Source organism: Sceloporus occidentalis, unplaced genomic scaffold (genome assembly GCF_023333645.1).
Source record: "Sceloporus occidentalis isolate IW3139 unplaced genomic scaffold, rSceOcc1.0.p SCAF_8, whole genome shotgun sequence".
Lineage (NCBI taxonomy): Eukaryota > Metazoa > Chordata > Lepidosauria > Squamata > Phrynosomatidae > Sceloporus > Sceloporus occidentalis.
The window spans coordinates 20,518,423-20,544,695 of NW_028316988.1; the positions used below are offsets into that span (position 1 = coordinate 20,518,423).

The window sequence follows — 26,273 nt, forward strand, 5'->3', positions numbered from 1 at the left end:
GGAGGATTTAATCCCAAACTTTTAATCATTTCTGAGCTTTGGATTTTATTGCATCTTCAGGCAAAAAGGATCGCCTTCCAGATTTCACCTTCCTCTCTTTGCAATCCGTTTCCTAATGCAAAGATCTTCCATGCCAATTTTTATTCCGATTCCTTCTCCTCCAAATAGGACATTAAAATTGGGAAAATATTATTTATTATATTTATATATATTTTATAAAGGGGGAAAACCCTTTTTTATTTTGCAACCTTGCATGGGAGCAAAAGTGCCACCTGGTTTTATGGGGACAAATCGCCAGGTTTTTTTTTAAATAAAGCAAAATATTTAATTTTTCCCCCTCTGGATTTTTAAAATATATATATACATATATTAATTTGTTTTTCTCCCCCAAACTACACTCTTAATAGGGAAAAAATAGTCTTTTTTCCCCTTGTTCCTTTCTAAAGGGACGAATTGCTAGAGCTCCTCCTAGCGTCCGTTTTGGGGAATTGCAGCCTCTTGCTCTACATTGAGAAACAAGGGGAAAGGAACTTTGTAACTGGAGGAAAGTTACTTTGCTGGAGTGGAGGGGTTTTTGTGGTGGGGTTTTTCATCCCCTTAGTGGCTGCTTCATGCTCAAACCAGAGATCCTTTGCTATATGTGGCAGAGAGTGGTTGCATTAAAAAAGAAAAACCAGGTGGACCTATTACAAGTTTAATCAGAAGGGGTTTGCCATTTGCCATCCTCTGAGGCTGAGAGAGTGTGACTTGGCCAATTACACCCAGTGGGTTTCAATGGCCGAACTGGGATTCGAACCCTGGTCTGCAGAGTCATCGCCCAATGCTCAAACCACTACGCCATCCTGGTCTCCAACAAAGGTATACAAGCATATGTGAAATGCCAGGGACAAAATGTAGGACAAATTCAAGACCAAACTGTAGGGCAACTGCAGGACAAAACTCAGCTCAAAATGTAGGACATTTAAGGTCCACCATTTTTCTTCAATGTCCTACATTTTGGGCTGAGTTTTGTCCTGCAGTTGTCCTACAGTTTGGTCTTGAATTTGTTCCACATTTTGTCCCTGGTAAAAGTGGACAATTATGGCAACCCTAATTATGGCAACCCTACCTTCTTGTCCAGAAATGGGGTGCAGGCAAGTTCTTTGCAAGGGGCATTTACAGCTATTCCTGCTTTGAATTGGAAGGGACATATGTCATTTCCTTGATTGAGGAGGTCTCCGATGGAGTCAAAGGAGGCTTGCAGTCCTGCCATTATAAGAAGTGGCATCCAGACAACAGCAGCTGATCTGGAGAAGGAGGCAAAGGTCCTTTACATTGTGAAGTCAAAGGCTTTCATGGCCGGCACCCATAGTTTTTTTGTGGGTTTTTCGGACCATGTGGCCATGTTCTAGAAGGGTTTATTCCTGACGTTTCGGCAGCATCTGTGGCTATGGGCATCTTCAGCAAAGTCAATTCAAGTGCTGGGAGCAAAACGTCAAGCAAGGACCTGCCCCACTTTAACTAAAGGATACTGAGCAGATAGGGCCACATGGATTGATTAATGATTGGCTATAAATACAGTTGCCCCTTTAAACTTGCAAGGGATCCATTCGATGCGCCCCCGCATATTCAAGCCCATAGGCTTGAATGGGGCACGTGCCCCATTAAGGTGAATAGCGGTTGCCCCTCCGCGGATTTCCAAGTCTGTGCATTGCAAGTCTGCAGATTTGGAGGGGTGACTGTAGTTCAAGAGACCCAGTGTGGTGTAGTTGTTTGAGTATTGCATTGCGACTCCGGAGATCAGGGTTCACTTCCCTGCTCAGCCATGGAAATCCATTGGGTGACTGTGGGCAAGTCACATTGTGCGCATATTTCTGACTTACGGTGACTCTAAGTCAAACCTATCATGGGCTTTCCTTGACGAGATTTCTTCCGAGGAAGTTTGCCACTGCCATCCTCTGAGGCTGAGAGAATGTGACTTGCCGAAGATCACCCAGTGGGTTTCATGGCCAAGAGGAAACTCAAACCCTTGTCCCCAGAGTAAGAGTCCAACACTCAAACCACTAGGCCAAGCTGGATCCAGGTTTGTCTTAGGGTTGCCATAAATCGGAAATGGTTTGAAGGCGCGCAGCAACAACAAATGGTTTAGCCCATTTCATTGCTGCAAAACAACAGCTCCCAAACCTTTGTGCAACGCTGTCTGATATCTGTGGCTTCCTGGTTCTCTGACCTTTGGTACATACTTTTAGACAAACGTTTGCACAAGACTGCTTTCTCCCTTTGAAACTTGGAGTGTCCAAACCAGGCTTTTGTTTGCAACCCTGTATAAACCTTAGTACTATTCTGAATTTCTTCTGTTAGTTGTTGCAGATTACTGCTGTGCTCACTTGCTGACTTTAACCAGGAGAATATCCTACAGAAGCTGGGGAAACCATTAAATCGATGGCCCCCAACCTTTGGTCCTCCAACTTCAGCTCCCAGAAGCCCCAGCTAATTTGCCCAAGAATCATTGGACATTCGAGAGGCAAAGTCCAAAACATCTGGAGGATCAAAGTTTGGGAACCACTGCATTAAATGGTAGTGATAACGATAATGATATTTATTTATTGCATCTCTCTATGGATGATGATAGATTGGGACCATAGAAAGACTGAATTCAAACGTCAGGCCAGAAATTCCCTATCTCTGCTCGTCGATGGGAGAGACTGTGAATTTCTGGTTTATCATAAAATCTATGGTTCCCCAATTTTTCATGTTTGAAGCAATGGATGATTCTAGGATCGGTAAAAACGGCTGGAATCCTGTTGGTAACTCCCAGCTAAAGCAGATCTATTGACTCACTTGGCCGTACCTGGAATCCTGTATCCACTTTTGGGCATCACAAGTCAAAAAGGATACTGACAAACTGGATTGTGTCCAGAGAAGGGCAACTAAGATGATAAAAGGTTTGGACTCTAAACCCTATAAGAAAGCTTGGAGAAGCGGAGACTGAGAGGGAGCACCATTGGATGTCGTTGTGGGCTTCCAAATCATTAATGACTTATGGTGACCCTAAGGTCATGGGGTTTTCTTGGCAAGATTTGTTCAGAGGAGGTTTGCCGTTGCCTTCTCATGAGGCTGAGAGAGTGTGACTTGCCCAAGGTCACCCAAGGGGTTTCATGGCAAACTCTCTTGCAGCCCCACATTTCAAATGAGTGGACCCCTTCCTCTCCATTTTATTCCCCATCTATGGAATAAATTGGTAACTTCCATTTCTGGAACTCAGATTTCAGAAGGGTAAAGAATTCAGATCTATCCACAGAAGTCAGGAGAAGCGATATATAGTCTGGGTTCTCCTTGTTATTGTTTTCCTCCAAGTCATTTCCAACTCTATGTAGGTTTCTTCAGAGGGGGTTTACCATTGCCATCATGTGAGGCTGAGAGAGTGTGACTTGCCCAAGGTAGGGCCACTTTAGAGTCACCATAAATCAGGAACTATTTGAAGGCACACAACACACACACAAACAATGTACATTGTGGAAATAATGCAATCTGACGCCACTTTAAGTGCTGCAGTGCCATCCTATGGAACCCTGGGATTTGCAGTTTTACAAGGCCTTTAGCCTTCTCTGCCCAAGAGTGCTGGCGCCTCACCAAACTACAAATCCCAAGATTCCAAAGGATGGAGCCGCGGCAGCTAACGTTATGTCAAATTGCATTAATTCTAGTGTAGACGCACCAAAGATTAGAGTTACTTTGCTACTGTACTGCTTTCAGAATACTCAGCTTTGTTACCACTTGGATGATGGTGCTGATTGTCCAAATACAATGTATAGAGCTTGCATGGTGTAGTGATTAGAGTGCTGGACTACGACTCTGGAGACCAGGGTTCGATTCCTGGCTCGGCCATGAAATCCACTGGGTGACATTGGGCAAGTCACACACTCTCAACTTCAGGGGAAGGCTATGACAAACCTCCTCTGAACCAATCTTGCCAAGAAAACCCCATGATAGATTCGCCTTAGGATTGCCATAAACCAGAAATGACTTGAAGGCCCACAACAACTACAATATTTTCTCAATTTTCGTTTCATTGTGCAACCATGCTTGCATATGGTCAAAATTTATAACAGCCTATCATCAAAAAGAACCCCAGTATCCCTAAGGGTTGCCATTTAACACAACAAGGGTTCAGTAGCCCAGCAAAGGCATCCTTCCTCATGCTATGGTGCATGCCCTCCATCACTGATACGGAGAATCTTAGGCCCTAATTTTATTCTTAAAATATCGCTTTGCACATGCACCAATGCGCATACACACGCACATCCGAAAAATAAAGAGACAGAGAGATACGATGAGTGTTTGAAGTGCACAACCAGCATCTCCCTAACCGTCTCTCTCGCTCTTTTGCAAAAGCCCTAAACCAGTCTCATCTGCATATTCATGAGCACCTGATAAATTAATCATGATGTCAGCAATGTTCACGCTGCAAAGGAGGCGACAGCTGAAGGTTGCGCGTTCCCCCCCCCCCCATATTCCTGATTCCTCCCATCGGCTCCACTGCCTCTTCTTCCTTTATTCATTTCCAACTCCCAAATCAGAAAGTTGCCCGGCTGACAGCGAAGAAAATAAAATTTGAGTCTTGCCTCCATAGGAGATGTGCAACAAAGCTTTAAAATCTTTACTGTTTTTCCACACTGCAAGACCCAGAATCCCCCATCCAGCCAGTGGCATCCCTAGGATTGGTGTCACCCAGTGGAGTAACTCATGGTGTCACCCCCTCCGCAATTGACCTTCTCCCATGCCATGCCGTGCCGAGCCGTGCCGTGCCATACCGAATCCTTACTAATATCTTTTGTACTAATATTACTCGTAGTTCATAATTCCCACATATCACTGAATCTAAGGGTAACAGTTGTAACATAAAAACAACCAGCAAAATTAAACAATATGCCGTTCAATTACCATATCACACACACACACACAGAGACAACCTATCTGTATTTACATATACATAGTTTCACCTGGTTAAAGTGAAAATTTGGTCAAATGGGATGTTTTTAAAGAAAATTTAAAAAAAGCATTAAAATTATTTTTGAAATAAAAATAAATATTAAAAATGTTATAAATTTTGAAATTTGAATTAAAAATATATATATCTATGGCCTCTCCTTTCTCTTGTCACTGAGCCTCGCCTCACTCACTCCATCTCTTGCAGCATTTTAAACAGAAGTAGGCCAATGCCACAACCCAATTTCTGCCCAAATGCAGGCATTTGGTGCGGTCCACACCCCGCTAGTGATGCCACTGCATCCAGCATGGCCCACAAATAGTTGCCAGAGTAAAAACTGAAGAGTGCTCCTTGCCTTTCATGGTTGTGTTGCTTGTGTGAAACCCCCTGTTGTACACCAGTATTAAAAATACAGGAACCTTTTCCTGGTTTCATGATGACAACCCCATGAAAGTAACTTTTCCAAGCACTGCCTGCTCTAGAGATGGGTAACTGTGATATCTCTGAAAGCCAGTTTTACAATCAGGGACTCCACCTGGAGCCAATGCGGAGTAGTGGTTTGAGCACTGGGCTATGCATGACTCTGGAAACCACGGTTCAAATCCCGACTTTGCCATGTAAACCCATGGGTGACCTTGGGTAGGTCACACACTCTCAGCCTCAGAGGATGGCAATGGCAAACTGTCTCTGTAGAAATGTGGCAAGGAAACCCCATGATAGGTTCGTAAGTCGTAAGTCAGAAACGTATGTGTGCAGACATGTGCCTTCAAGTAGTTTCCAACCTATGGCAACCATAAGGCATAAGACGGGGTTTTCTCGGCAAGGTTTGTTCAGAGAGGATTGCCTTTGCCTTCATCTGAGGCTGAGAGAATGTGACTTGCCCAAAGTCACTCAATAGGTTTCCATGGCCAAGCAGGGATTTGAACCGCTCTCCATAGTCATGGGGGAGTATCCACACTGCAGAAATAAAGCAGTTTCACATGGCTTTAACTGCCCTGTCCCAGTGTTTTGGAATTCTGGTATCTGTAGTCTTATGAGCTATTTAGCCTTCCCTGTCAGAGAACCCCAGTGCCCCCAGCAAACTACAAATCCCAGAATTACATAGCAATGAACCATAGAAGATAAAGGGCTATCAAACTGGTTTAGGTCTGCAGTGTGGCAGCAGCCATAGTCATGACACTGGGCTGGCTCTGTTAAATAAACTTGAATACCCCAAAATCTTCTCCTTCCCAAATAGCTCCACTCTAAAGCTGATTTTCCTTAGGAGAAACATGGATTCAAACTTTTCTCACAGCAATGAATGCTGGTTTTGTTTTTTAAATAATAATAGTAATAGTAATGGTAATAATATATTAAAATTGACAGCTGGACAGGAGGAAATTGATGAACTCTTCTTCAGATTGGTAAAGTAGGCATTTAATTGGTCGGATTAATAACTGATTAACCGATTAATTAAACCATTAACTAATAAATACACTAGGGAATTTGCAGAGAATGGCATGTTTGGTTGCCACGTGATAAGTTCCTGGATTCTGTAGGATGGAGGTACACCGCTTAATGTAGTGTCAAACTGCATTATTTCTACAGTGCAGATGCACCCAGAATCCATTCACCTTTCATGTGTAGCCTCCCTACTGCTTCCACTTTACCAGCGTTCTCTTTTCCAGTGACTCATGTTGTCTCATGATCTCTGCTAAGGACGATAGTCTCGGTTTAGTCATTTTGGCTCCTAGGGAAAGTTCAGCCTTGATTTTCCCTAGGCCCTTTTTGCAGTTCACCGTTTCTGCAGAACTTTCTTCCAACACCACTTTCCAAATGAGTCTATCTTTTTCCCCGTCTGCTTTCTTCACTGTCTAGAATGATATCACACATGGCATAGATGAGTCTGGTTTTGCTATGCAATGACATTTCTTGGCATTTGCATATCTAATTCCTTCACAGCCGCCCTTGCAAGTCTTGGGTCGGCTTCTGATTTCTTGACTATATTCCTATACAGACAGGTTAAAATAAAGCTGCTTCGGGTCACTTTGGAGGTATGCTGTTTAAATGATGCATGCATCCTAAGAGTCTGGAAGCCGTGCCAAAGCCATGCTCCAGTCCTAAATTTAGTGTTTGGTTTAAAACAATTGGGAGAGAAATAATCCAGGTTCTTTAATAAATAATCCTCACTTTTTTAGGAACAAAGCATGGACCGCCACATCCTCAGCAAACAATAGCCAAGGCCGGGTAAATGTATTTGGACTGACTCATTCTCTATTCAGTTTAACACAGGTTTGTTCAGAAGTAATGTCAATCCAGTTCAAGGAGACGTACTCCCGTGTAAATAGGCCTCAAATGAGCTATCTCAAAGTAACTCTCTCCTGATAAGTGTCAAGAAGACAAGGACTGATCGAATCAATCCACAGCTTCATTGAGGGCTTGGAAAAGTCAAGTATTAACCGTTCTTTTAAAGCACTCAGTTTCTTAAAGCTGCAAAGATACCTCTAGTTTCTATTCTTCTTGAAACTTTTAATGCCCATCTATCTCCTTCTCCCTGTGGATCTCTATTGCAAAGTGTAGTGTACTGAATCCTGAGGTCCCTGAACCTCAGAAGGGGAAGGAATCTCAGGGCAAGAGTGCAGCCTTCAAAAATTGTGCATAGTTGTGTAGGGTGAAAGGTCTAAAAACCATAAAGCCCTATGAGGAGCGACTCAGGGAGCTGGGTATGCTTAGCCTGGAGAAGAGAAGGTTAAGAGAGGATATGATAGCCCTGTTCAAATATTTGAAGGGATATCATATAGAGGCAGGAACAAGCTTGTTTTCTGCAGCTTCAGAGACTAGGACACGGAGCAATGGATTCAAGCTACAGGGAAAGAGATTCCACTTCAACATTAGAAAGAATGTCCTGACAATAAGAGCTGCTCAATAGTGGAACCCACTCCTTTGGAGAGTGGTGGAGTCTCCTACTGTGGCTGGTTGGGACGGCTTGCATTCCTGCATGGACTGGATGCCTCTTGAGATCTCTTCCAACTCAATAATTCTATGATTCAATGCTAGATTTGGTATTTTCTAAATTAAAACATTTGAATGGCATAGTCTGTGATAAACATTGTTAGCGCAAGTCAACCTCGACTCATGGCGACCCTGTGAATGAGACATCTCCAAGACCTTCTATCTATCCTCTACTGCTCTGCTCAAGTCCTTCAGGCCATGGCCTCCTTGATTGAGTCTATCCAAGTAGTATGTGGTCTTCCTCGCTTTCTGCTACCCTCCACCTTTCCTAGTATTATCGCCTTTTTCTAGGAGGTCATGACTTCTTACTATGTGGCCCAAATACGACAGCCTCAACTTAAAGATACAGCCAACTTCTTTCTTTCAGCACTGCCAACTGAAGCTCTGGAAAACCAGTATGCCAAGGGATCCTGTAGCACCTTTGAGAGTCACTGAAAGAAAGAAGTTGGTTGCAGGAGCTTTCCTAGGCTTCAGCCTACTTCTTCAGATGCCGCTTTTGGAGTGGAGAATCCAGAGACAGGAAGCCTGGTCAGGAAGGATGTGGGAATTCTGCCTTGCTAGCCTGGTATTTGCACACTCTGAAGTTTTGTTATGGCACATGCTTTTGACTGGTTTTAATTTATTTTGATAGTTTAATTGCTTTTTAATTTTTGTATTTTGTGAATTTTAAACTATTTTTTAAAATCTGTTTTAAGCTGCCTTGACTCCCAAATTGGGAAAAGGGCCGAATATAAATGTAAATGTTGTTGTTGTTATGTGCCTTCAAGTCATTCCTAAGTTATGTTTTTTCTTGGCAAGGCTTGTTCAGAGAGGGGAGGGTTGCCTTTGCCTTCTTCTGAGGCTGAGAGAATGTGACTTGCCAAGTGGGTTTCAATGGCTGAGTGGGGAGTCAAACCTTGGTCTCCAGAGTCCAATGCTCAAACTACTACACCATGCTGCCTCCTCCCATAAAAAAAACCAGCTTCCAGATAACAATGTGGATTTTTTGTTTGTTTGTTTGTTTTGCTTTTTGTACAAGACTAGTGGGTTTTACTTATTTTATTTATCTCACGGAGTTATATCCTGCCTTTCTCCCTCAATAGGATTTAAGGCAGATTTTGCACCAAATAAACCAGCGATCTTGCACACACAAACCCACACACACAAAAACCCACAAAGGGCTATTTTAAAAGTACTTTTGGGGTGCAAGACCTATGATTCTCATACAAAAGGAAAGGTGCGTCATGGAATGATTTACCAAAACATTTCAGGATGTGCCAGGCAATTGCTGTGCAAAAATCATTCATTTTCTCCACACTGGAGAAAATTGCAGACAATGATTCATCCTCACTTGAAAGGAGACTATAGCCAAATATTGATATCTCTGCTCTTAGACCCCCAGAAGCCACCGTCTCTGTGCTAGAGCAAAGGGTGAGAATTACGCAACCTTCCAGATTTTCTTGGACTTCAACTCCCATCAGCCAGTGTAACCATTCATAAGGAAGGCAGTGTGTTGCAGTACTGCAAGATATGAAAGGTCGCACAATTTCTACTTCTATTTCAATTGATGGATCAACCTTTGAAGGTACCTTTCAGACCTTAGAGGGGCAATTTTAAGTAAATGGATGCCCAGAATCCCCCTTTGATGCTCTATGAGTCCCCAGCTGAAGAAGAACATCTTTCTCTGACATGGGCAGAAAAACCAACACAGGCACCAGGTGCAAAACGCAAAATGGTTTAATTCCAACCACAACGCCAAGGAAGCCAGGGAGCCGAGCGAGAGCATCGCATGGTACGTCGACAGCCCCAAGGGACTCTGGGGTGATGATTCCAGGCCAAGAGAGACATGCGCATGGAACTATTTGTCACATAAGGAGACAGAGAAACAGATAATACAGATGGACAAAAAAGAAAGAGTGTTGCTTGGGCAGCGAGGCCGAACAGAAACACTGGCCCACCTAGTTCTGCAGAAAGAACTGAACAAAAAACACAACCCAGTGATGAAGTATCCTGAAGGAGGCCCCGATGCTGGCATTGCACCATCCGGAGCCTATAGACGTCTTTATATAAGAGAGGGAGGAATCTGCTACATAATCAGGCTTTGCTCATGTGAGCAGTTTTGCAGTGGCACAGGCCAGATTTTAAGGAAGATCATTTTGCAGGATTCCCAGAATCCCCTGGTCAACATGGCTGGTCAGCAATAATGGCTGAGGGATTGTGGGAATTGTAGTGAGCACCAAAAAGGGAACTGTGTTCAACTCTGGTGGAGACACTGGAAAAGGCAGTCTACTTATACACAAATTTATGCATCGAAGCATCAGTGTTAACACTGAAACAGGGAACTGTGTAGTCAGGCTATGGACCATGGATGTCCCAACATGGTCTCCTCCTCAGCATTTTTCAACAAAAAGTGGACTACTATACCTTCCAGGGGCTGCTATTTGTGGTCTTAATCCATTTTGCCCACCTTCTGAGAACCCAAAGTAACCCTTCTCCAAATTGGGTTGATTCAATTTCCAACAAATTGGATGGGTGTTATCACTCTCTTCCACTCCCTCTGCTGTTGTTCATTCTTGCTCTAAAGGATCCGAAGGTGGGCAAAGTGTTCAACTAGACCCTCCTGGGGTACAACTGGGCTTTTAGGGACAAAAAGAGAGTCAAAATGGACATAGACCCTGTCCCTTGAAAATCTACCCCATATAGAAAGTATCTTTCTATATCTATAAGTACTTTTCACCTCTTAAGGGCCAGGCCTCAATGTAGATACATATAAACTCCAAGAAAAGTGAAGAAACTGGGGAAACATCACAATAATTCAAAAGACATTTGGAGTAATGGCATATATTTTCCTCTGCACCTTAAAAAAGAGCTGAAATCTCAGTGGATATTAAAGTCCAGCCCTTTCCACAGTTTTGTTTAAATCATGTTTTTGGACAAAGCCTAGTCAATACTTTTTGTGCAGCTAGTTTAGGTGTATTACTCCATAAAGGTGTGCATTAATGTGTTAAGAGAAAGCCACATATATACATCCCTCTTGCTGGAAAGGTCCCCATCCATGCTCAATATTTCATCTCTCCAATCTCATGGAAGAGATCAAAAACTGACATGATTTGGGGAAAGTCAGTTAGTTAACTAATAAGGCAGCCTTTCCAAACCAGATGTATTGGACTACAACTTCCAGAATCCAGCATAGTTAATGAAGGATGCTGGGAGCTGTAGGCCAATGCATGTGGAGGGACCCAACTTGGGAAACATAGGCCCAGAAGTAAAAGGATTAAGAACATTTCTGCCTTGTTGGGGGTTTCTATACTCTTCATTTATTCCCGTTCCCTACCTGTACTATGTAAAGACTTCTGAGAAATACACCTCTTTTACAAAATGGTGGCCAAATTTACAGTTCCTCCATTTCTTTTTTCAACCTTGAGAGCTCTGGCAGGGTTCAAATCAAAAGAAGAAAGACAGTGCTCAAACCCAGGAGGGAAAGAATTCCTAAAAAGCATGGAGAAAAGGTACACCAGCAGTTTGTACGTTGATAACTTTCCTGCTTTGAATCAGAAGGAAAGGATGCTGGCTACCATTTAAAAAAGAGCCTTGGAGCTTTCAAAAGAATGTGAGGAATGAAGAAGTTGGACAGATTAATAACAGAAATATTAATAACACCCCAAAACCCAACTTTTGCCAATGGCAGCCTGAAAAATGCAACCTAGAGGGAAGTTTTATTGCTGTGGGGAATGGCTTAATGCACAAAAAGGTTTGCAAAAACAACCAGGAGACGAACAATGACTAGCAGGGTGAGTTTCTGTCAGGCTTAGAACCAGGTTGGCTCTCCAATAACTACTACAGACATATGTGTGGTCCTCTCTGTGGCCACTGGTTTTCCTGGAAAAGTGGAAAAGGTTTAGAAGTCCTCCCAAGATAAGCTGCAAATTTAGGGATCAGTGAAGAGAGCAACACTAGAGGTTGGAGGTCTCTGTGCAAATTTTGCACCGCTGTGCGGATTGGATGACAGAAAATTTTGATGGCAATAAAGCAGACTCCTCACCCATCGTCCTCCAGATATGTCGGACTACAGCTCCCTTTCTCCCCAACCAGCAAGCAGGGGATGATGGGAGTTCCAGTCCATCACATCTGAAGAGTGACCGAGAGGTTCAGAGCTCAGCTTTTCCGACAGCAGACCTGTCTTTGTGAGCTATCAAGAGAATCCCCAGCCATGTTTTTAACTGGTTTTAAAGTTACAATAAATACAGTGACCCTAGGAAATTTATTAATCTCCCTGAAAACAGACAGTTGTCATGTGTGGCTAGGAGTTGCTGAAGTTCTACAAGCCACGTCCAAAGAGGAACCATGGACCTCGGACAGTGCCTCACATTTGCAAAGGGACATTTTGACACCATTATAACCAGTTCTAAACTCAAGTCAGATGTCCTAGGCACACCTGAAAGTCTTAGCAAGTTCCCCCTTCTTTTCTCCTCTTACTCACCATGTCAGAGACTCAGGATTTTCCACATGGGAGTCACACCAGGCACAACAGACAATGCACTTGTCCCTTGCAACCAGGAGCAAGGAACATCTGTCCTTCCAGACATTTTGGACTACATTTCCCATATTCCCGTTACTGGCCATGCTAGGTGGGTCTGAGAATCACGGGACTCCAGTAATCTCCGGAAAAGCCACACATTCCCTACCATGCTATCTTTCAGATATGCCTTTGATGGCTGAGGTATTCAAAATGGGTGTTTTGCTTTGGCTCAAGTGTTCCTTAATGTGAGAACGCAGCCCATCGTCTCCAAATTATGGAAAGAGCTGCTGCTGGGACCAATGCTCCAGTTCTCTTGACTTCATCTCGGCATGGATAGGCCTAAAAGATGAAAATCAGGAGTTTGAGAGAAAACAAATAAGAAATGAGCTGCAGGCCCATCCCACTCTCACCTGAGTTCAGGTATGACAGCAAGCTACCTTGTTCCCACAAGCCCAGCACCTTTTAGTCTCACACCTCCTGGAAGACAAGGCTGACAGATGATGGATACTGCTATCCAATTTGGCTGAATGGAAGACAAAATGTTAGGATGGGGTGGCAATTGTCAGGCTGGGGAACACAGTGACTCCCCATGGGATCTTGGGGAGCTGCATCCATCCAAGCGGGACATTTCAAAAAATAAAAGTTTTTTGATTGGCTCTAAATGGCCATCTAGGAGGTATAGGAGGAGAATTTGCCATGTTTTGAACATCCTTGAGCCCCACGAGAGGCTTTTCTTTAAAAAACAGGAAGTGAACCATAGTTGACTTCCTTAAATGTGTTTTTTAAAAGGCAGCAAGGGACAAAACGTGACAAAATTGCTCCTCGTACATTTCTATTTCAGGATTTTTAAAAATGGGGAAAACAGACCAAAATTGAGAAGGTACTCAGGGTTCCCCAAAATGACCACAGGCTGCATCATACTCCGTCTTGTTCTAGAGGAACAGCCCATGTAAAGCTGGCTCTTGGAGACACAGCATCTCCAACCAAGCTGTCTTAACAGGTCAGCCCCAGAATTTGAAGACGGGTTGTTGTTGTTGTTTTGGGGGGGGGGGGGGAAGAGGTGGACTACAAATGCCAAAATTCCTAGTAACCATGCTGGCAGGAGGATGCTGGGAGCTGTAGTCCAAAAGAGTCCTAATTTCTTGTTCCAAAAGGAAGCCACGCAGCCTCGGCAGAACGGTTCTGCCGGGGGAAGGTACCAGAAAGAGAGCTTTCTGCACATCGTTGCTCTCAGCTCTGCCTCTTCTGTAGCTCATAAGGGACTCCAGCTGGAGCTCTTCCAACTTCCTCTCAGGAGGCTCCTGCCCCCGCAAGCGGAAAAACTCACCAACGCAGGCACGCTCTCTCAGCTCTCACTTCCACACATACAAGGCGCACCACACATACAAGATGAACAAAAGCCCCCACTCTAGCAACGAGTGACTCCCGAAGGCTCACAAACACACACTCAACACATTTTCCTTCTCCCCCCACTAGCCCCTCATTCCCCTTCTTCCAACCAGTGAACGCAAAACGGAAGAGACCCTGGGCAAGGAGTCAGACCTCAAACCCCTCCATCTAATGCACTTGTATTTCCTCAGATCAGGGTACAGCAGGCCTTTTTTCCCCTTTAAATTAAAAAGAAGGAAGAAAACCAAGCGTGCCAGATATGCCAGAGCAAAGGGTGGGTTCGGTGCAGGGGGAGAAGGATGTGGTCCAGAGTCAAGTCTAGCTCTTGCATTTGAGATGGGTTTGGGGTGTTGGCTTTTCCCTTCTTCCCTTCCCTTCTTCGATGGGAGGCCCTTCAAGTGCTTCAGAAAGACTTCTTTCGTCTCTTCTGCCCCACAAACGAATGAACCGGCTCAAGAGCCAGAGGGATTCGGGGTGAACAGGAAAAGGGGCTCCGACTGCACCCCACTCACTCCGGCGTCTCCCTCTCCGCAAAACGGAGACCTTCTTCTTAAGAGGCGACAGGATGGATGGGAAGCAGGCTGCCAAACTTGAAGTGCTGGATCACGGGGAACTTTTCCAGACACTGAAAAAAAAAAGGGAGTGGGAAAGGAAAAGGAAGAAGAGGAAAGTGGGTGTAAGAAACAATCAAACACACACACATGCTTGCTTCCAGGGCAGCTGAGAACATCACACTTAAAAGACAAGGAACATACAGACCTTGCTTATAGAACAGAGGTGGGGAAAGTATGGGGAGGTTCCTGAAAGAACTGCTTATCTCTCAGCCTCGATGTTCTTCATTTATAAAATAATATATAGGTCAGATGCAATTGGGTCTTCGTGTAGCTCTGCTCTCCAGTTTTAGAGTTCTGCACTCAAATCCTAGCTCTTTAGGAACTCAGAGGTCTAATGCAATGTTATTCCAGTCAAAATCTGATGGAATAAGCCAATGGTAATTGGGCTTGTTACCTTCTCTGCCTCATCTTTGTGCCATTTTGCACCCCATTTTGCCTGGTGAAGATAGCATTGCCCTAAAAGATGTATAGACTACCTCAGTTAACACAGCTTCTTAGAAAGAAGCTCCTTTTTACAAAATCTTTTAAAGCCTTTCCAGCCCCCTTTTCCTCCACATCATCTGTTTAGCTAGAAGGCTAGAGAACCATGGATTTTTGTTGCAGGGTGTGCAGTTAACAATGCAATACAGCTTGTGCTGGAAAAGAGCAGGATTCTGCTCCAGCCGATCCAACTATAGTTGTGTGTCTGCCTACAGCAGACAAGTTGAATGAACAAAAAGACCGAGAGAAAAGGTGAAAGTAGATGTTCCTGCCTCACCAGCTATCCCCAAAATCTAATCTGCACTGCAGGATTAATGCAATTTGACACCGCTTTAACTGCCATTACTCAGTGCTATGGTATCCTGGGATTTGTAGTCTGGTGGGATGTCTGTCTTCTCTGTCAGAGAGCTCTGGTGCCACAACAAACTACAAATCCTAGTATTCCACAGCATGAAACCATGGCAATTAAAATAGTGTGGAACTGCATTATTTCTGCAGTGCACATTAGACCCAAAAGTATAGATCTATAAATTTGTGCACCACAGTCAAAATCATAACAAAAGCAGAGGCTGGTGAAATGAAAAAAGGTCATCCCTGGGTACATTCTGGAAGAAGCTTCCAAGTGGTCTTTGGAAGGTTAAAAATGATTTTGGGCCCATACAGACAGGTCATAATAAAGCTGCTTTGGGTCACTCTGGAGGTATGCTGTTTCAATGCCGCATGCGTCGGAAGAGGCCAGAAGCTGTGCTCTGGTCCTTAGGACTGGAGCATGGCTTTGGCGTGGCTTCTAGCCTCTTAGGACGCATGCAGCATTGAAACAGCATACCTCCAAAGTGACCCAAAGCAGCTTTATTTAGGCCTGTCTGTACAGGCCCTTTGTTTACTTATAGAAGGCTGATCTGACCTGACCTGGTTGTTTCATTTCACATGACCATAACTGTTAGTTCCGAATAAAAGGTTTGCAGAAACATACTGAACTGTGTGAAGGAACCTTTCCCAATTCTGTCATGTTATTTCTACCACTGGTACCAAAATTTCTCAGGAACACTTTCCTTTTCTTCACCAAATATACCTGTAAGCCAGTAGTTCCCAACATTGGTCCTCCAGGTGTTTTGGACCTCCATACCCAGAAGCCCCAGCCAGCTTGGCCAACAGTCAAGAATTTGGGGAACTGAAGTTCAAAACATCTGGAGGACCAAAAGTTGGGAATCACTGCGTGTAAATGCAAGAAGCCTGAAATCTGCCTGCTGCTCTAAGGGGCGAGAGCCAGGCTCCAACTAGGGATAGGGGTGGACAAAAAGGCAACATTGCAAGACCCAGCAAACCCTACACAGAACTGGTGATGGTGAGGGATGATGGGAGTCACAGCCCAACAACATCTTGTTGGGCTCAGTTCACCCATCTCCTGAAGTATAGGGGTTGCCATGTGTTAGCAAGGGGCAAAAAGGGCCCAGCCAAAAGAAATTGGCCAAGGGACAGCGATATCTGAGTGGAATGGGTTAACCCGGTCTCCTCCTTCTCTTACTTCAGCTTTGTACATGCGGATCAGGCCTTGGTTGACTTTGGACCAAGAAGGGACAGCACTGATGTTCCACAGCTGGTTGGAGTGCTCCGCAAATGGACCCGTCTTCATCTGGAGAGGAAAAAGGAACAAGCAAGCACAACATTCATTCATTAGTTTTACACACACACACACACACACACACACACACACACAGAGTATCCCACCTTCTTCCCCATATCCCTTAGCGAGGTTCAGCTTTGGAAAGGAAAGACTGAGAGGTGATATGACAGCCAGGTTTAAATAGACTCTTAAGAGTATATGATTCCAGGGCACAAAGCAACTTACAACAAAGCTAGGAATTGTGTGGTCTTCCAGATGTTGCTAAACTGCAACTCCCAGCAACCTTAGTCAATATTGCTTACGATAAAGAACTTTGGGAATAGAATTTAACAACATCTGGAAGGTCACAACTTTCACAAATGTAAAGATACAATGGTGATTAAAAAAAACCACACTAAAGAGTATAATTAAGATATGAACAGATAGTCAGTAACATAAAGAATAATCTAAAATGCATATCAGAAAGAAAGAAAAACAATTTAAATAAGAAACAAAATAGTAAAATAAAGAGTTCCTGAAAGCCTATTGAAATAGAAAAGTATTTAGCTGAAGAAGGAAGGAAGGCAAGGAGACAGTAATCCCAGTTTCCCTAAGAAGGGGTCCCAGTACTTCAGATCAGCCACCTAAAAGGCCTTCTCTTCTGTTTTCAGTAGGCTCACAACAATTAAAACACAGGTAGAATTCAAAGATATAATTGTGTTAGTCTGTAGAATCAGTACGGAGAGATCTTGTAGGACTTCTGAGACTAACTGAAAGGAAGAAGTTGGCAGCATGAGCTTTCATAGATTTAAGTCTACTTCCTCAGATGTATTCGATTAAAACAAATGCAGCTAAAATCTGATCTCATACAAAAGTTAAAAATATAATTAAATGATCAATAAAATTTAAATCAATTAAATAGAAAGAAAACAACACATAGATTATACAGCATGTTATGCAAGACCCATTTCCCTTGAGCAGTCATTCTTCATATGCCTGTGGAAAGACAGCAAATAGAGCACCAAACCAAATGCACCTGTGTGGGTGATAAGAAAGAGAGAAGGGCCTCCCTGCTCTGTTTAGCTCCTTTAAACTCATACCCATGACCTCCTTAATAGAGTCAATCCATCTAGCACAGTGATGGCGAACATTTTAGAGACTGAGTTGCCCAAACTGCAACCCAAAACCCACTTATTTATCGCAAAGTGCCATATCCCCCTGGCTTACTAGTAACAACCTCTGGTGAACTCTGTGCTGGGACAATGGCCTGTGTGCCCACAGAGAGGGCTCTGAGTGCCACCTCTGGCACTCGTGCCATAGGTTCACCACCACTGATCTAGCATGTGGCCTTCCTCCTTTTCTACTTCCCTCCACCTTTCCTAGCATTATTGTCTTTTCCAGTGAGTCCTCCCTTCTCATGATGTGTCCGAAGTATGACAGTCTCAGTTCTATCATCTTGGCTTCCAGGGAGATCTCTGGCTTGATCTGCTCTGAGACCCATTTGTTTGACTTTTTTGGCCATCCGCAGGATCCTCAGCACTCTCCTCCAGCATCGTATCTCAAATGCATTCATTTTCTTCCTATCAGCTGTCGTCACTGTCCAGCTCTCGCATCCATACATGGCAATAGGGAATACAGCGTATGGTTCTAACTTTTGTGCTGAGTTGTACACCTTTGCATTTTAGAATCTTACCTAGCAAAATGAGAAAACCTGATTTTATTTTGATGTATTTATTTTAGCTCAAGAGGCAGTGGGAGGACTCTGGGCACACCCTAAGAACACAACCCCGGCGCCCGCTCTCAGGAGGCAGAGAGAATGCAACCCAACTTGCCAGGGAACTTTCCATGACATCAGAAACCACAAGGCCAGAGGACTCTGGCTAAAAAGGAACTCGGGGAAGGCAAAGTTCTTCAGAGAGGCAGGTTTTAAAATAACTCACTTCCTTCTCCTCCTCCTCCAATCCACCATGCACAAAACATTTCACAGATCAAGGCAAGAGGAAGGGAGGGAGGAAAGAAAAACCAAGATTGCCTCTCTGGAACCGTTTTTCTGCTTGTACCAAAAGCCAAAGCTTTTCCTTAACGCTGAAGCAAAGCTGCCCTTTTCGTGTCGACTTGAGCTAAAATGCTTTGGAAAGGGAGAGGCCGCGCCACGCATCTGTGGGGAAGAGGAATAGCTCACATGTTGAGAATCCAGTGACTTCAGAGACGAAGCATTGTGGGAAAACCGCTACACAAACACACGCACACATCACAAGACCTGTATTTCAAGCTGCTCCTGGCAGAGGCAACACACACACAGTTCTCCTTCAAATCTTTGCTTGAGTTTGCTGTCTACCTGGGCTTACAGGGCAGAGGCAGGGTGCAAAACAGGTCTAACAATACAGGTTAAGTTTTCCTTCTTCGGAATCCTGGAATCCCAAAATCCAAAATGTGCCAAAATCCAACACTGTCCACCTGGGTGGCTGAGACAGTGACACCTTTGCTTTCTGATGGTTCAGCGAACACAAGCTTTGTTTCATGCACAAAGTTGTACAAAATTACCTCCGGGCTATGTTTGTAAGTTGCATACGAAACATAAATGAATTTCATGTTTAGACTTGGGTCCCATCTCCAAGGTATCTCATTATGGATAGGCAAATATTCCAAAATCCAAAACACTTCTGGTCCCGAGCATTTCGGGTAAAGAAGACTCAACAGCAACCTTTTGGGGGACTCAAGGTGGTTTGTCGTTGTTGTGTGCCTCCAAGTAGTTTTTGATTTATGGTAAATCAAGGGAGCTTCTTGGCAAGGTTTGTTCAAAGGGGGTTTGCCACTGCCTTCCTCTGAGGATGAGAGTGTGTGACTGGCCTAAGGTCACCCAGAGAATTTCCATGGCCAAGTGGGGATTCGAACCCTGGTCTCCCAGAGTCCTAGTCCAACGCCCAAACCACTATAACAAGCTGACTCCTTACGCAGTTAAAATAAACATAGCTAAAATTGAACAGTGTGGTTTTTGTTATTATATCCTGCCTTTTTCCCAGTTTCGGACTCAAGGAGGCTTACAAACATTAAAACTAGCATTGCTAAAAATCAACAGCGTGCAAAAGTTAAAAACCAATTGAACGATCACAAATTTGGAACCAGTTAAAACCACGTAAAGCAACAATAAGAATGTCAAGTAAAAGTCCAGCAAAAGTTGAAAATGCAGTTAAACTATCAAAGAAAGTGAAACCTGTTAAAAACATAAACACTGAAAATGAAAACAGCAAAGAGAAAACCCAGCACATTTTGTTCAAGGCCCCTTTCTCTTTGGGAAATCAGTCTTCCAAGACTTGCTGAAATCTTTACAAAGTCTTTAACCACTTGTGGAAAGACAGAAAGGAGGGTGCCAGTCTGATCTCTCTAGGGATGGAGCTCCAGAACCTGGGGGCAGCCACAGAAAAGGCCCTGTATATCCCACCAGATGTACAGTACTTGTACTTGAAAGTGGAATGGAATAGCAAGAAATGCCTCCCCCAAAAATCTCAAAACACCGCCTTTCACACCAAATGAGTGACGTTTCTTGCATTATCTGGCCCAAAGAGAACAAAAACTTCTATTTTCTTCTGAACAAAATGAGACACAACGAAGACATTGTTATTATTGTGTGCCTTCAAGTCATTTCCGACTTATGGCAACCCTATCATGGGGTTTTATTGGCACGATTTCTTCAGAGGGGGGTTGCTACTGCCATCCTCTGAGTCTGAGAGTGTGCAACTTACCCAAGGTTACTCAGGACTAAAACACACTGGAGAAATAATCCAGTTTGAGACCGCTTTAACTGCCCTGGCTCAATACTAGGGAATCCTGGGAACTGTAGTGTGTGGTGGCACCAGAGCTCTCTGACAAAGAAAGCTAAATGTTTCACAAAACTACACTTCCCAGCATTTCCTAGCATTAAGCCAGGGACACCCACCCACCCTTCTCAAAGCACATGGTCTAAGGACTAAACGGACTTTGTAAATTAAGATTAACAGCCTGGGAAGAGACCCTGAGGCTGTATCTTCAGAAATAATGCAGTTTGATACCACTTTAAGTGTCATGGCTCAATGCTATGGAAATCTGGGATTTATAGTTTGTTGTGGCACCAAAGCTCTCTGACAAAGCCACAAATCCCAGGATCCCATAGCATTGAGCCATGGCAATTAAAGCGGTATATAACTGCATTAATTCTGCAGTGCAGAGGCAGTCCCTTTAGTCTAGTGATCTAGTAGCAAAACCTGTATTGCTGGAGAAGATAGGAACAGCGGTTCTGAGTTGTTCACATAACTGTTCTTTTAAATTGTAAGCTCCTTAGAGTCACAATTTTGGGAGAAAGGAGGAAATAACAATAACAACAACACACCAACAGAACCTGCATTCTTCCAGTCGTCTTTAACACAAGGTACAATGCTCTTTGAATCAGCCATTGGATGTTCAGAAAATTAAAGTGCCACATAATCCTTTCTTTTTGCCATAAGAAACTAGCCTCACTACACACACACCAAATTCAGGACAGGGGAGGGGAAGATAGAATATATCAATGCAAAATAAAGTCCATAGCTAAAATCCTGGACATTTTCTTACTGGTATATAATTATGCTCTTCAGTTCAAGAAGGCAGAGTGGAGCTGTGCACTTGGTTCCACTGAGCCAAGATACACATTTGGTTATGTATTCAAGTCAACATTTTGTGTCCTGGTTCAGTCACGAAGGTTGGAGAGTACACTTAGTATGGAACTCTTCACACAGCAAATTTGTGCCACACAACCCTTATGTAGGGTCTTGGCCCATGCTTTTGGATCAGTCTTCCTGGCAACCTTACTTTTCAATAATTACAAGATCCTAATCCTCAAGGGATAATGCAGGTGCTTACTCCTAGTTTCTGGAGCAGAGAGGAGGTTCACCACTCACATGGTTTGTACAACACAGCTCCTTCACATCTCCAGGATCAAGTTGAGGAAGGAGAACTACATTAATCCAAGCCAACCTTCCCAATCTGGTGCCCTCTGGATTTATTTGGTTACAGCTGAGATTCCACACTGGGTCTGCATACATCCAGAGAGCCAGCGTGGAGCAGTGGTTTGAGTGTTGGACTAGGGCTGCATCTACACTGCAGAATTAATTCAGTTTGATACCATTTTAACTGCCGTACCTCAATGCTATGGAATTCTGGCAAAAATTATACTATTTGTGAGATGTTTAGTTTTCTTTGTCAGAGCTCTCTGGTGCCACAACAAACTGCAGGATTCCATAGAATGGAACCATGGGAGTTAACGCAATGTCAAAATGTATTAATTCTGCATGGTGGCAGTGGTGGCAGCTTAGCATTCTGAGAGACCCAAGATTTGAGTCCTCACTTGGCACAGAAATCCTCTGGGTGCCCATGGGCAGGTCACACTGTCTAAACCTCAGAGGAAGGCAGTGGCCAACCTCCCCTGAAGAAATCTTGCCAAGAAAATCCCAAGATAGGTGCACCTTAGGGCAGTGGTGGCAAACCTATGGAACGAGTGCCAAAAGTGGCACTCAGAGCCCTCTCTGTGGGCACACACGCCATCACCTTCAGCACAGAGTTCGCCAGAAATTATTACTAGAACATCAGAGGGACATGGCACTTTGTGATAAATAAGTGGGTTTTGGGTTGCAGTTTGGGCACTCAGTCTCTAAAACGTTTGCCATCACTGCCTTAGGGTCACTATAAATTGGAAATGACTTGAAGGCACACATCAATGACAACAGTAGTGTACATCTCCATAGGAGTTCAGTTTACATTGTACAGTGGACCCTCGATATCTGTCAGGGTTTGGTTCCAAGACCCACTGTGGATACCAAAATCCGTGGATGCTCAAATCCCATTATACACAATAATACAGTAAAATGGTGTCCCCTTATGTGAAATGGCAAAATCAAGATTTGCTTTTTGGAATACACACACACACACAAGAATAGTCTTATTAAAGGAAGGGAGGCAGCTCCATTTTAACCAGAAACGATGGCATGTGTGAATAACACAAGGGTTAAAATGACTCAAAGAGATTCGCAAGCCAAAAACGTAATGGGAACAACAAACCCAATATGCATCAGTGCGCTGATCCACATCTCCTCAGGACAAAAAAAAAAAAAGAGTGTGAAAGCCTCCATTGTCTCATCTTCCTCCACTTTAATGTAATGGGTGATTAGGAATATTTTTAATACAGCCTTGCAAACTCTCAGATCTCATTAAGCAGTTGGATTATCACTTCAAAGATTTTTAATTTTATTTTAAAATATCGCATTATTATTACATATAATTATAATTTTATTCTATTTACATGCTGGCCCTTCTCCCAATAAAGAGATCCGAGGCTCCTCGCGTCATCGTTTTTAAAAAAAACATTAAAAAGGCAGCAAGTTATACTAATAAAACGTAATTAGACTAGTTACCAGATTAAAACAACAGAATTAAAAGCAATTCAAAAACAGAACAGAAAGAGAAAGTGGAAAAACAGTCAGCACTGCTGCTACTCAGCCTGAGTCTACAAAAGCTTATGCTGCAAATTTATTTCTCTACTAATCTCAAAGATGCTGAAGAATTCTTTTGTATCTATATATTACTACGCTTGTCCCTCCACATTTGTGGCTTTGAGTTTTGCAGCTTTGATTATTCACACATTTTATTAATATGTTCTTTCTAGGAATACCTAGGTCCTGCAGCAGACCTCTATGGTCAACTTTAACCAAAAGTTGCACTGAATGACTTAGAGATTCCTAGAGAGAACACTCCACTGGGCATTTGTGCCCCTAACCCTAGCAAATGTGGAGGGACAAGTGTAGTTTGTTACTTCATTTATTTAATACTATTTATTTATTGCTAGCTACTAGTTACTACACTTTTTGTTGTTGTGTGCCTTCAAAGTGGTTTCCAACTTAGGGCAATCCTAAGGTGAACCTATCATAGAGTTTTCTTGGCAAGTTGCTTCAGAGGGCGGTTGCCCTTGCCTTCCGCTGAGGCTGAGAGAGTATGACTTGCCCATTGGGCTTATGTGGTCGAGCCGGGATATGAACCCTGGTCTACAGAGTTGTAATCCAACACTCAAACCACTACACCACAATGGCTCTCATTGCTACATTACTTTTTACATTTAGAGAGCCAGCATGGTGTAGTGCTTTTGAGTACTGCATTAGGATTCTGGGAGATATTCCAATACCCAATTGGTTGTGGAAGCCTACTGGGTAACCTTAGTCAAGTCACACTCTCTCCGCCTCAGAGGAATGCAATGGGAAACCTCTTCTGAACAAATCTCCCTAAGAAAAGCCTACAAGAGCCAGCAAAGAATAGTGGTTTAAGTGCTGGACTCATTTGAGACCAGGGTTTGAATCCCCGCTCAGCCATGGAAACTCATGGGATGGAGTTGGTTAGGCTGAGCGAAAGCAAGAGAGAAACTGGCCAAAGGTCACTCGGTGGCTCATCGATGTTTAGAACTGGAATTCCCCATGTCTCTGCCAGCTATCTAAGCAATGCACCGCATTCATTCTCCATCCAAAGCAGGGATGCACAGAGTGCCACCTTGGGGCCACATGCACCTCAAGATTCTCCAGATAGTACAGTCAGCCCTCCACATTTGCAGCTTTTACTTTTGTGGTTTTGATTATTTGCAGAACTGATTAATATGTCCTCTCTAGGAATCCCTAGGTCCTCCAGAGTGATTCTACTGTACACTGACCATAGAGTTGGGCTGGAGGATCCAGAGATTACTAGAGAAAACACTTCTCTGGGCATTTGTAGGTCCTCCAACATGACTGTATAGGCAACTTTTGGCAGATGTTAACCATAGAGTTGTGCTAGATACCTACAGAAGTGGTCTCTCCGGAAGAAAGAATAGTGTTTTTTTATTTGCAGTTTTTCCACTTTCATGGGGATCCTGTGCCCCCAAACCCCAGCGAATGTGGAGGGACCACTGTACTCTTTGTGCCCCCCAAAAGACTGAACTGATGCATGTGGAATGGTCGACATTCAGACACACACCAGATCAGTTCAAAATGAAGGTGCCTCCATTTCCAGAAACTATCCCGGGCGATTCGAATCGATTCTGTAGCATACTCATACTACCAATCCGGATTGCTCCAGACCTTTACAAAAGACATGGTAAGGGACCCGGTGAGGAATACACTGGGTTAAGTGGGTTTCTCTGTGCCCCCTCCACAAACGGCGCCGGGTGCATTCAGGAGCAGTGTGAACGTTGCGGAAATAACACAGTTTCACACCGGGTTATTTCCGTAATATGAACGGGTCCACATATGTTTATTGTTATTTCTGTTATTAATTAAAAATTGTGTTTATAAAAATGGAATGAATATAAAAAATAAAACTTCATGCATGAACCCTTTTCATCCCTGTGATTTCTGTGAGACCAACAGCCCCGTCCTGTGCATGTTTTAAAAACTCTGTTAAGCACGGGGAGATTGAGAAAGCAACTGGGAAGCAAAAAAGGAAGCCAAGGGCCCCTTTGACCTTCCAGCACTGGGCCCTTGGCCAGCGTGGGCCAATTGCACCATTGACAAGGAGAGAGGGAAGAAAGCAAAAAGAAGGAAGGAAGGAGAGAGGAGGGGAAAAAACCCAAACCTTGGCTCCTTCTAGCCACAAAGGGAGAAGGAAAAACTAGCTAGCTGGAGAGAAAAAGGAGGCGAGGGAGCATGCGCATGTATGTGTATGTGCGAGCGAGAGAAATGCGGTCCCGCAGTTGACCCCAGGGGAACAGAGTGAGTCAGGGCAGCCATACTGAGCAGGAAATTACTCACAGACGCTGCGTTCCTGCCTCTCTGTTCCCAAGAGAATCAGCCTTTTGTAAATGGTTCCTCTGTCAGTTAAAAAAGAGAGAGATGAAGAGGAGGAGGAGGAGGAGGAGGAGAAAAAGAGGGGGAAGGGAGTAAGGCAAAGCAAGCTTCCTGTCAGTTGTTTCCCTTTCCAGCTGAAATTGGAGCCCACCCTTCCCCAAAAGAAGTCCAAATTTAGAAGCCATATTGAAACTGGGAAAATGGGGAAGGGGGGAAAAGAGAGAGGGAGGGGGAAACATTTTGTATTGCATGCTTTGGGCTCGAAAGAAAGAATTAGAATAAGATATAAAAGCGCGCAACCCTGGCCTGGTTTTCTTCATGCTCGGAATTCGGGGGTGGCAAGCAAGCATCTCTTTCCATGCCCAGAATTTTGTTTGTGAACTCTCTCTTTCCTGCCTTTTCCAATAAGGGTTGATGCTTGTTGAGTTTTCAGGGGTCTAGGTTTCCAAAAGAAGCCAAAGGAGGAGGGAGGAAACTCTTTCCAGACAAAGGAACAAGCGAAGCAGAGAATGGAGGTGCCTGTGGAAGGGAAAGAGAGGGGGCCGCCAAGCACCCACAGAGTCAATAGCATTGAACATTTAAATAAGTGAGATGGAGGGACACTTGTGAGACCCTTACGATCACAGAAGACGGAGGAAATTGGATACACAGAGTCCAAAATATTCCCATCATTTGGAAATTAGGAGATTTGTTGTTGCTGTGGGCATTCAAGTGGTTTCGCAGGGTTTTCTTGGCAACATTTGTTCAGAGGAGGGATTGCTCGGAGGTTGAGAGCATGTGACTTGCCCAGCGTCACTCAGGCTGCATCCACACTGCAGAAATAATCCATGGCTCAATGCTATGGAGTTTTGAGAATTGTAATTTGCTGTGGCTCTCTGACAGAGAAGGCTAAATCACAGAACCATAGAGCTGGAAG

At 43.8% G+C, this 26,273-nt stretch overlaps 1 protein-coding gene across 2 annotated transcripts in view; it reads right to left on the reverse strand.

Moving 5' to 3' along the window:
• Window positions 1–14,010: 14,010 nt before the first annotated feature.
• Window positions 14,011–26,273, reverse strand: part of PTPA (protein phosphatase 2 phosphatase activator) — a 33,517-nt gene continuing 21,254 nt past the window's right edge. For both annotated transcript variants that reach the window (XM_089535146.1, XM_089535147.1), the window contains 2 exons: window positions 16,467–16,574; window positions 14,011–14,472 (listed from right to left, as the gene is read on the reverse strand). In XM_089535146.1, coding sequence (XP_089391272.1) covers window positions 14,398–14,472; window positions 16,467–16,574 — 183 coding nt within the window. In that variant the 3' untranslated portion in view covers window positions 14,011–14,397. The remainder of the gene's footprint in view (window positions 14,473–16,466; window positions 16,575–26,273) is intronic.